Below are 11,993 nucleotides of genomic sequence, written 5' to 3'. Positions count from 1 at the left end.
CAGCAGACCTAGATCAAATTCTGAAACAATCTCAATTTCCTGGGAAGCATACAGTGCGAGCTCACGTTTTACAGGTGCTAAACACTACTATACTGACACGATCTATCATAGTCTATGTGGTCGGATACCCATTAACGATAGGGTGAAGTGAGGAATATTGCAAGGTCATAATGTCGGGCCTGAGGCTTGAACCCCCTAATCCCCAAACCTCATAATTATCATAAGTCTGGTAGTCTAGACTTCAACCATGAGACTTCCAAACATGCTCTAAGTGGGTGGTTGGCGGGTGCTCTAGCGTGGTTTGCTCTTTCTTTCCTATTAACCATCAGCTGTCGTCCTTATCTCTCCTCCTCCTTTTTTGTATTTATTTGCACTCTCTTTTCCCTCTAATCTCCGGCACTTACATGACCTTTTACATTGGTATTTTTCATATTAAAATGGCGTCATAAGATTCCATTCCAAGTTCCACGCACCCATAAGTTATAATCTAAAAGCAACACTCTCAAACTAAAATGCATTTCTCTTGAAAAAGTGCTCCTTGCTTGCTCTGACGTCATACGTTCCCCGCGCCCTCATCTATCCTCCATCTTGAAAAAAGATACATCCGTGGCTGGGCGTAGCGGGTTGGAACCTGCACGCCGCCTTAACACTGTACCCACACGACAACACTTTCTGTTGGCACTCGGGGATGGGAAAGCTTTGGTTCTATCCAGGCTCCCCAACTGCAACGGTGGCATGAGGGACACACACACAGACTTCTGAATATCAAACTGCGTAAGGAGTTGCGTTGAAATGGTAGCTAAGAGATAATGATGTCTTACTTTATCGATGTAAGTTTGCCTGTTTGCCTAGATCTAGAAATCCAGAATCTGCATGGGACAGCGTCATTGGTACAGTATCTATTGACTTTTCGCCATCATACAGTACTGTTCTTATTACATATTTACAGGTCGAGTGCACGTCAATATTGTGTAGAAAGTAAATAAGTCTTTGGTTAAAGTACCAGAGGCCATGACCAGCAGTTTATTGTGCTTCTCACTTTCAGTTTGTTTTCTAGCATAGACTCTAGTAGTGTTTCTTTTTCTATGCCGTTCAAGTCAGTTTCTATTAACTCAGTAACTTTCATCATACATTAATCATAATATTGTTTCTTGACACTACCATATTTCAGCTCTTTCACATTATATTAAAATGTTTAGTGGTGTGTGTTTGTGAGTGTGAGAGGGGGTGGGGATGGCGAAAGTAGGGGTATAAAATGAGGAGAGAGAGAGAGAGAAAGAGAGAGAGAGAGTGAGAGAGAGAGAGTGTGTGTGTGTGTGTGTGTGTGTGTGTGTGTGTGTGCGTGTGTGTGTGTTGCGAAGGAAGGGGGTGGGGGGAGGAAGAAAGAGTCTATGTGAATGATGGCCGGTCAGTTGTATATACCACGAGCCGCCACTGATTATGTTTAATTTCTAACAACAGGGAGTACTAAAACAAAGAGCTGGTCCGTTAATAGCTCTCTTATAAAAACACAACATACCCCAAACGATCCACCCTCTTACCACCCAAATCTCAAACGAACCAGGAAAATCCCCCTCACAGAAGCATAGATGAAGGTCTTTAACATGCCCTGGTTACATCCAGGTCAACCGGAAGTGCTAGTTTTACTATCCATGACCTTAGACCTCTTGAGTTATAACCTTAGTAAATGCTAAAGATGGCGGAAAGAATCAATAACTTACCGCGGTTCGCAACTTTGATGAAGCACTGTGATCAAACAAAGACGTCATCAACAAGCCGACCGACATGAAATGGAAGAAGGATAAAAGCTACGCCTTTGCGAAAAGGATAAACTACGAAATTTGTCTTGCATTTCACCGCATAAACGAAACAAGCGACGGGTGGTTCATATTAGGGTAATGGTTCGTATGGGGTCCAACCACTCTAGATCTAGATATCTAGATGTATTTATAGGCTAGATTTCTACGTTTATACAGTGTAGATCTCGATCTAGTTTACGAGGACTCCCAGCCCTGCTTGTCAAGGTCAACGTACGTTATGAGGGATACACCATCCCAGCATAACAGCATATTTTCGATGGAATTAAAAAAATTCCCCACTCGCGAATTGAACTCCGAACTCCTGTATGCGATAGGGAAGAGTTTAGATCTAAGTACTACACAACAGACACCTGTCAATTTATATCATAAACTGCTGAATCTGAAATTAAAGGTGTAGACAACAGTTCGATATAGATCTAGACTCTAGATCTAACTATTGTATATTATATTAAATCTATAGATCTAAATGTCACATAATGGATTCCTCACTTTATTACAATATGCAGTATAATCCTCATTCTTATTGCAAGTACGTTTGCTTTGAAGATTTTTGTGGGGGGTTTTGGGTCTGTTAATGTTTATTTTTGTTTAATTTTTGAGAAAGTGCGATTCTGTAGATGATTATTAACGTTTTTCAGTTAACATCCACGTATAAAATCTAGATCTAGATATTAAATGAAATCAAATTTTTCAACCAAAAATTAAAAAACGGTTGATAAAAGTTGTCAAATCGGCGCGGGAAGAATACTCTGGTTCCTGTGATTTCATTATTTTGACGAGCACCTGATTTCACCGCGTTATGCCTCTTATTTTTACCTCGATCCCCGCCCTGTTTCTGTTTCCAGACACCCCTTCTCCAAACGTCCAGGCCGACACATACTACACTCAACCGATCGTCAACGAAACCAGAGTCTGCCCTCGGAACATCCTACAATGCGGGAAGATCATGCGTCTCTCGACATTGAGGAGCTGGCTGCCGAGGCGGTGAGTAGACTTAATAATAATAATAATAATAATAATAATAATAATAATAATAATAATAATAATAATAATAATAATAATAATAATAACAATAATAATAATAATAATAATAATAATGGCATTTATAATAGCGCATGTCCATGCTCAAGAGCTTGCTCAATGCGCTTTACGACTACTATACCCCAGCAGACCCTCTGAGAACACTCAGAAACATTCTAGGCTTCCGCAGAAGCACACAGTGCAAGCTGCGGATTTCCCGCGCTTATACGCTATCAAACTGACAAGATCGCTCACTGTCTATAGCCGGGTATCCATTTCCACCTGGGTGAAGTGAGGAAAATCTGTGCAAAGTGCCTTTCCCAAGGACACAACGTCGAGCCCCTGACGGGATTCGAACCCACAACTTTACGTTTGCGAGTCTGAGAACCTAACCACTAAGCCACCGACGCCACAACTTGAGACAACTGAGGCAGTGATGTCCCAGACCTTTAGCTCTTAACCCTATCCGTACGCCCAGGGGTTATTTTGTACCCCAGGGGTTGGATTCTTCACATTTTAGAATACTTCTAGTCGGAAAATGTCTTTGAAACGTTCAGTGTTTCTCCAAAAAATCATTTTGAAAGACTGCTATGCAAAGCGTACGGATAGGATTAACGAATAAATTTCCCCTTCGGAGAGTGGTGGCACAGAGTTCGTATGGATGCGACAGTAAAACACAACGTACGGATAGGGTTAAGTGGTGGCACAGAGTTCGTATGGATGCGACAGTAAAACACAACGTACGGGTAGGGTTAAGTGGTGGCACAGAGTTCCCCACGTCGTATGGGTGCAATAGTAAGACACGACGTACAGATAGGGTTAAAGAACCTAGCAGAGACATCTCAACCTCAGGATTGCAAAGCTATCTGCTCAGTACCGCGTTTTGAGAAATTTGACGTCAAAGATTTTGAATTTCACAATAAGAGGCAGCGTGGTGAAATCAGACTCTCGTCAAAATAATCAAAGTGAAGAAACTTGCATTTTTCCGCAGGTTTGTGAATTTTTATAAAATATTTGTTTATTGGCTGAACATCTGTTGTGTCTATTTAAGAACTCATTTCTGTGTGGATTTTTCTGAAAAGCGTTGATTAAAGGCACAAAAATGTAAATTTTCAGTTACCACGGACTCTTAAGCTAAGGAAATAACTAATCTGTGGCGGCCATTTTTTCACTAATTTTACCTCTGAAAACAGGTGACCCCCACCTCCTTCATTCACAAATATCTCGACTTTTATTAAAGATAACTGGATATTTTGTTCATCCAAATAAAGACAAGTGAATAAGCTTTAAGATGATACCAATAACTCCACAAGCTAAAAAACTGACGAGAGCCTGATTCCACCACGCTGCCTCACATATGACAAGCTTTTTCAAGACCCGTTCTTTGAATTGATAACGACCCCGAATAATCTTACGATTTTAAAAAAGCAGAGAGAATAATATTTGGTTTCGGATGCCATGGTCTTAGTAACTCAAAACGGCCAAAAAATGAATGTCAAATAGAACTTTATAATTCAACGACGTTTGCCCGACCAACAACAGACCAAAGGCAATGTGAGATATTTCAAACCACTCTGTATGCATGTTGTTATCTGCTTTTTTAAAATTTTCAGATAAAGAAAAGAGAATAATAATATAACAAATCAAATCTGTATGATTAACGAAGTTGTGCTTTTTTTAATGCACCCCATCCCTCTCCCCTCCCCCCAAAAAAAAAAATAATAATACTAATAAGTATTGATGACTGGAATGGAAAGCGTCAAAGGGGTAAAAAAAAAAAGAATCTTAAACATGTTTTGCACAAACTACGCAAGAATTCATTAATCATGCTAGATCTCTGTTCATTACTTTCTTCTTAGTTTTCTTCTTTTTTTTTCTTGCACTTTATCCCTACATTCCCATATTCTAGGCGCCATCTTTAATTGGGACGACGACCTAGAAGTACCAAAAGTCACAGGCTCCGCTATTCTTAACGCTGGGGCAAACTCATCAATTCCATCATTTATTTTGCACCAACTGGGCGAAAATGCATTAATCATGCTAGATCTCTGTTCATTACTTCCCCCCCCCCCCCTTAGTTTTATTCTCTTTTCTTGTACTTGCACTACATTTCCTTAGTCTTGGCGTATTGTGGAATTGGGACGACCGAGAAGTACCAAAAGCTGCAGGTTCCTCGATTCTTAACGCTGGCACAAACTCATCAATTCCATCAGCACATCCTCCGTCCGCTCTCAAATATGAATGCGCGTGGAATGAATGAGGACGAGCTATGTACAATACTCTGCTACCCTGACCAGTCGGTTTTCCGAGTGACCCCTAGCGGAGACATTCCCTTGCTGTGGGTGTGAGTGGTAATCACATCGGATGAGCCTGGCTAACCTTGATGAGTAATTATCTCCCCTCTCAGGGTCTCATTTGCGCGGGAATTGCAAGAACGTGAGGAATGGCTAGAGGAGCCAGCTTTGTGATCGATTTGTACCGCGACGGACTAAATCTAGTTTTAGTTTTTAGTATTCGTAAGTGTTTTGCCAAGCATGCAACACGATAAGGGCATATAAGAGCGGAAAGTTAAAGGTGTTATAAGAGAGTAACAAACACCAAACAAAACTAACACAAAAAAAGGAAGAGGAGAGATGAGGTCTAAAGATGTTTGACAGGTGGGAAAGAAGGAGCAAACCCAACGGAGTTGGAATTTGGAATAACAAATGTTAGGCGCAGATATTTTACATGTATCTAAAAGATAGGCAATAATAATAGGATCCTTTTTTCTCTGAAACATCCGTCGTTCTTGTCTCTCCTCTCTCTTTTTTGTGTGTTTTGCTTATCTATTTTAACACCTCAAATCTTCGGCACTCATACGACCTTATTCTGTTGCAAGTGCCGCAAAATTCAAGCTAAAACATTAAGCTTGGGTGGCCTTCTGGTGCATTTTTTTTTCTAAATAAGAAAAACTAGACAGAAACATCCACCTTATCCTTCTTTAGAGAAAAGCTGCTTTCTCAATAATCGGTGTTCCATGTTTAGAGAAAGATAAGGAAAGAGAAGAACAGTATGATTCAGGAGCGGTAATTGTATAATTTCAGGAGCTGTAATTTTATAATTTCAAAATCTCTACTTGTATGATTTCAGGAGCTGTAATTGTATAATTTTAGAAGCTGTAATTGTCTAATTTCAGAATCTATAATAGTATAATTTCAGATTCTGTAATTGTATAATTTCAGGAGCTGGTGACATTTCACGATGTGTCCCACGCGCACCCACCCGACACCGACGTCGTGACAGTCCGCTACCAGCTGGGCCATGACGTCACAGCCTCGCCCCTGGACTGGATCGGGATCTTCCGCAGTGACTGGCGTGACCTCAGTCGGCCCCTGGCCTTCCAATGGGCTCCTGTGACGTCAGCAGACAGGCGGAGACCAAAGCTGAGAATGGCCAACTTCCCAGCTAGTGCCTTCACTGTGAGTCTGTTGTTGTTGCTCTTGTTGATAACCTGGATACCAGGATACCTGGATACCTGGAGGTGTCATCTCTGACTTAGAGGCTGACATGTAATGACCCTCAAATCTTTCACGGTGGCGAGCTGCCGTTGCGCATTCTGCCATATCCAGCCCAGTCCATGTTCTTATGTTGTTCATCGATGTTATTTTTTGTCTTCCTCTGGCTCTCCTGCCCCACATCTTTCCTTCTTTAACAATGGCCTCGTGTCTTGTTGATAACGTCGTTATTTTAGGAATTTCTCTTTTATTGATTTTTGTGGAAAATTTGTCACCTGGGCAAATTAAAAATTAATTCCTTTCAAACTGAAAATGTCTAAGGTTTCCCGTGCGCTCATATACTCTTAGGCAGTTATGACCGTAAAACACTTACCAAGAAAACAAAAACAAGCTATTCTTTCACTGACTGTGCAGAAGACATTGAGTAAAAATATTGAGAGAAAAAAACCTAAACATCACCAGTCTAATTAAGAAACTAAGAGATAATTTTCTTCGTTTGGTAAGTTCGCAAGAAAAAAAAGTTCCTGGAAGCGTGGAAGCAGATTTTCTTTTCTTTTTTAATGAAGGCCATCAGCATCTTTTTAAATACAAATCTGTCACGAAATTAGCAACATGATACGTAGCATACTGCCTGCCACAGAACTGACTCCAGTATCGAATCCGCCCTGAACGCATTCAAGAGAAAACGTACGAAAAATTACCCAAGAGACTGAGGAATATAAGGACTTCAGAAAAATAGATAACTACTACTCGTTCTTTTCTTTTTTTTTATATCTCTCCTCAAAGGCTCTACAGAGCAAGAGGCTGAGAAATAATACGTGAGGCAGCGTGGTGGAATCAGGCTCTCGTCAAAATAATCAAATTGAAAAAACTTGCATTTTTCCACAGGTTTGTGAATTTTTATCAAATTTTTGTTTTTTGGCTCAACACCTTTCATGCCCAATTAAAGAACTCATTTCTGTGTGGATTTTTCTGAAAAAGGTTGATTAAAGGCACAAAATACGTAAATTTTCAGTTACCATGGACTCTTCAAATAAGGGAATGACTAATCTTTGGCCACCATTTTCTCAATAATTTTACCTATGAAAACAGAATTGTATTCAAGATAAATGGATAATTTTTCATCAAAATAATAACAAGTGAACAAGCATTAAGATGATACAATAACTCTACATGCCCAAAAGTTGACGAGAGCCTGATTCCACCACGCTGCCTCATAATCTTGACATCAGAAAAATTGATCACTTTTCCTGTTCTTTTTTTTTCTTATTTTTTTTCATTTCTTCTCAAAGGCTGTAGAGAGCAAGAGACAGAGCTATCAGTACGTCTACGTGAGTAAATCCGGGCAGAGTCTGGGGGTGAGTGCACACTTCAAGATCAAGCGATCCGGAACGGCGTGGTCTCTGTCTGTGGACAGGGCGGCAGGAGATAAAGATGGGAAGAAGGCTTGCTCTGCGGCGTCCACCGAGTCAGGTGAGGAGGAGGAGAGAATGTTGGAAAAAAATAGTTACATACTATTATTCCTCCCGTGTGGAATTTTAGGTTACAATGGCAAGTATACGCATACGTAAATACATAATTATAAATACATACACACATACATTTTAATATATTATAATAATAATCTTTTATTATTTTATTATAAAGTCCTACATGGATCCGCAAAATTACAATGTAGATCAATAAAGAACGATTTCACAAATATACCGTTGCTGGTCGCCTTTGTGCAGAGCCCTGATTTTTGTGGGCTGGTGGGAAATATCGGAGGTGGACTATGGGTTTGGGGTGGGGTGTTTACAACTTTACTACGGCAATGGGTGGTTGTCTGGTGCTCATGCGTGGTTGGTCCTATCAAAACATATTTATATTCCTTATCTCTCATCCTTCTAGTATGTGTTTGTCACTATCTTGTAAAACCTCCAATTTAACTCTGGCTAAAATGGACACAACATTCCAGTAGAAAAAACCGAGATACTCGATAAAGATTCTTGCCACTTTGGGAAGAATAAAACTCGGGTCTCCATTGTACAACAGCAAAGCGTCAAATCGCTACACCACACAGACAACAATTTTAATAAAATAAATTGTATGTTGAGAACTATAATATAGAACCCACGTGCAGACAGATAGAAGGCACTCACAAGTGAAGCTGTGAACAGTCTAAGAACAGCGAGCTTGTGAAGCGAGCACCGATTATAATTGAGAAAGCACCTTTTCTCTAAACAAAAAAGAAAAAGGTTAAGGTGGAGGTTTCTGTCTAGATCTAGTTGGGGTTGTTTTTGGGTGTTTTTTTGGTTTGTTTTTGCTTTCTTTTTCTTTTTTCTTTATGTGGGGGGAGGGGGGGGGAGATTTTTGTTTGTTTGCTTGTTTGGTGTTTTTGGTTTTTGTTGTTATCTTAATGTTTTGGGTGTTGTTTTGGGAGGGGTAATGTGATTATACGAGTATTTTTGTTAAATTTGTTTGTTTTTTGTTAGTTGTTGTTGTTTTTATTATCACATAAAAACCAACCAATGTCTACCTTAAGCAAAACGTTTCAGTCTGTTCATTGAAAAAAAAAATATCAAGAATCTTTAGGCGTAAAATTGGCGGGTAATTACTGTTGCACGACATCTTTCTTCCCGCCTCTGTCTTGTTATTGTGGCGGCGCTCAGCTTAAGACAGTCTTAACTACGGCAGCGACAATTACTGTCTTGTAAATTAAAGCGCCCACTGTCTGCTTTACCTATTTCTCTGTCTGTCTGCCTGTCTAAATTATCTGTCTGTCTGTCTGTCTGTTTGTCTGTCTGTTGGTCTGTCTGTTTGTCTGTCTGTCTGTCTGTCTGTCTGCTGGACTGTTTTTAAGGTCTGACCGTTGTTGTTTTTTAAAATTATTTCTATCTATCTATCTATCTATCTATCTATCTATCTATCTATCTATCTATCTATCTATCTATTTATCTATCTATCTATCTATCTATCTATGTCCCCCTCTGTTTCTCTCTATTTTCCTATCTCTCCCCACTCCTTACGAACAATACATGTAGGTGGTTGGCGGGTGTTCTGGTGAGCTTTGCTCCTGCTTCTTTCCTCTCATGCATCCATCGCTGTATCTCTCCTCCTTAGTGGGTGGTTGGCGGGTGCTCTGATGTGGTTTGCTCCTTCTTTCCTATCAAACATCTATTGTCCTCATCTCTCCTCCTTCTTTTGTGTGTTTGTCACTCTCTTGTAACACCTCTATTCTTCGGCACTTATACGACCTTATTGTGTTGCAAGTGCCGTAAAATTCTTACTAAAACTAAAACTCTCCTCCTTATAAAATAGTATGTGTTTGTAACTCTCTCCGTGACACCTTTAATCTTGGACACTTATATGACCTTACTGTGTTGCAAGTGACGAGTGGGTGGTTGGCGGGTACTCTGGTGTAGTTTGCTTCTTCTTTCCTATCAACAAACATCGATCGTATTTATCTCCATCCACTCATTTTTTTATGTTTGTTACTCTCTTGTAACACCTCTAATCTTCGCCACCTATATGAGCTTATTGTATTGCTAGTGCCGTAAAACTTTTAAGATGGGTGGTTGGCGGGTGCTCTGGTGTGGTTTGCTTCTTCTTCTTTCTTATCAAACATCTATCGTCTTTATCTCCCTCTTTCTTGTTTATGTTTGTTACTCTCTTGTAACACCTCTAATCTTCGTCACCTATATGAACGAATTGTGTTGCTAGTGCCGTAAAACACTTACTAAAACTAAACAAGAGACGTAAAACTCTTAACAAAACTAAAAAGGAAAGAACAATGCACTAACAGTGACCCATTAACACCGAATGTCTAGTAGTAGTATAAGGTTTTACGGCGCTCGCAACTGCTAAGGTCATATGAGCGCGCTCCGAATGTCTGGACCACAAATTATTGTAATGCACAAAAAGGGATGACGTCAGCTTGGGTATAATTTTTTCTTGCTTTTGCTTTGTTGCTTTTTTTGTTTTGTGTTTGTTTTTGCATATTGTTTTTCTTTCCCCGAGGGACTCCGCCGTCTGTCTCATTTTTGGGGGGGATAATAATTCGACAACGATTTATGGCAAGTTTTCTCCCAGGAGGCTTCATTCTTTCTTTCCTTCCTTCCTTCCTTCCTTTTTTCCTTCCTTCTGTCCTTCCTTCCCAGTCCCGAAAGAAGGGAGGAACGAGACGAGACGTCTTTTCTCTACATTTGTGAGGCATCGTGGTGGAATCAGGCTCTCGTCAATTTTTTATGTACATCGAGTTATTGGTATCATCTTAAAGTTTGTTCACTGGTCTTTATTTGCATGAAAAAAATATCCGTTTATCTTAAATACAAGTCGAGATATTTGCGAAAGAAGGAGGTGGGGGTCACCTGTTTTCAGAGGTAAAATTAGTGAGAAAATGGCCGCCAAAGATTACTTATCTCCTTAGCTTAAGAGTCCGTGGTAATTGAAAATATACATCTTTTGTGCCTTTAATCAACGCTTTTCAGAAAAATCAACACAGAAATGAGTTTTTTAATGAGCATTAAAGGTGTTGAGCCCAAAATCAACAATTTGATTAAAATTCACAAATCCGCAGAAAAGTGCAAGTTTCTTCACTTTGATTATTTTGACGAGAGCCTGATTCCACCACGGTACCTCACATTTTATGAACGTGCAGAATTTTTGCGCCAAGGTCAGAATTCATTTCGAAGAGCAGACGAGGAAATGAGATGTCTGATAGGAAAGCGATTTCTGTCCACCGTCTTGTGACAGGGACAGTTTCTATTTTGGGCCCTGATTAATAATTCTCTCGTTTTATCAACTGCTACGCTGGGCCTTTTCCTAATGCTCTGCTTGCGTTATTGAGTGGATGAAGGTCGAACACGGTTGTACGAGGTTTCATTTTCTTCCCACGCCCGGGAAAAATGAATGGGTGTTTGGCAGGAGCTCTGGTACGGTTTGATGATTCTTTACTTTAACACGTCTATCGGTCTTATCTCTCATCCTTCGTTTTGTTTTTCTAGTGTTTGTTACCTTCTTGTAATACCTGTAATCTTCGGCACTCATAATATGGCCTTAATGAGTTGCAAGTGCCCTAAAACTTTTACCAAATAAACAAGGGGATAGTTTTCCCAGGTTTAGTTCTCAATTTGATCAATACATTTTTGTAGGGGTTTTTAATTTAATACTTTTTAAAAAAGATATTTCATTTTATCTTATTTTTAATTCTTTTTCATTTTTTTAGGGGGGGGGGGAGGTTTGGGGGGGGAGGGGGGGGGGTTGCGGTGGAGGTGTTTAGATTTGTTTCAACAATCACAGAGTTGAAGGGAAAAACAAACCCATTTCTTTCAACTCAAATCTGCGGAACTTATAATAATAATATAGCCTAATTGTGTTGCTAGTCCCCTAAAACTCTTACTAAACTATTTCACACGTAATGGCATCTACTATCTAATGTACGTTTTGCTTGAGTGGGTAGTTGGCGGGTGCTTTCAAGCGGTTTGCTCCTTCTTTCCTTTCAAACATGTAACGTCATTATGTCGTATCATAATTCTCTTTCTTTTTTTTTTTAATCTAAAAAAGTAGTACCCTAGCCAAGCATAAAAGGTCGCTTTTAAGGACAAGCGGGCTAACCCAGATTTTGGGGGTTTCCAAAAATCTTGAACTACACCAAGAGTGGGCTTTACCCTACCTCTAG

General features: G+C 39.8%; 1 protein-coding gene across 3 annotated transcripts in view; it reads left to right on the top strand.

Annotated features, from left to right (window-relative positions):
• Positions 1-2,668: 2,668 nt before the first annotated feature.
• The window catches only part of LOC101854424, a 33,440-nt gene continuing 24,115 nt past the window's right edge, over positions 2,669-11,993 (top strand). For all 3 annotated transcript variants that reach the window (XM_005102782.3, XM_005102781.3, XM_005102780.3), the window contains exons 1-3: positions 2,669-2,804; positions 6,062-6,298; positions 7,627-7,807. In XM_005102782.3, coding sequence (XP_005102839.1) covers positions 2,754-2,804; positions 6,062-6,298; positions 7,627-7,807 — 469 coding nt within the window. In that variant the 5' untranslated portion in view covers positions 2,669-2,753. The remainder of the gene's footprint in view (positions 2,805-6,061; positions 6,299-7,626; positions 7,808-11,993) is intronic.

Source organism: Aplysia californica, unplaced genomic scaffold, assembly GCF_000002075.1.
Source record: "Aplysia californica isolate F4 #8 unplaced genomic scaffold, AplCal3.0 scaffold00340, whole genome shotgun sequence".
Taxonomy (NCBI): Eukaryota; Metazoa; Mollusca; class Gastropoda; order Aplysiida; family Aplysiidae; genus Aplysia; species Aplysia californica.
The sequence above is the reverse complement of the archived record's forward strand: the minus strand, read 5'-3'. Positions and strand labels throughout refer to the sequence as shown.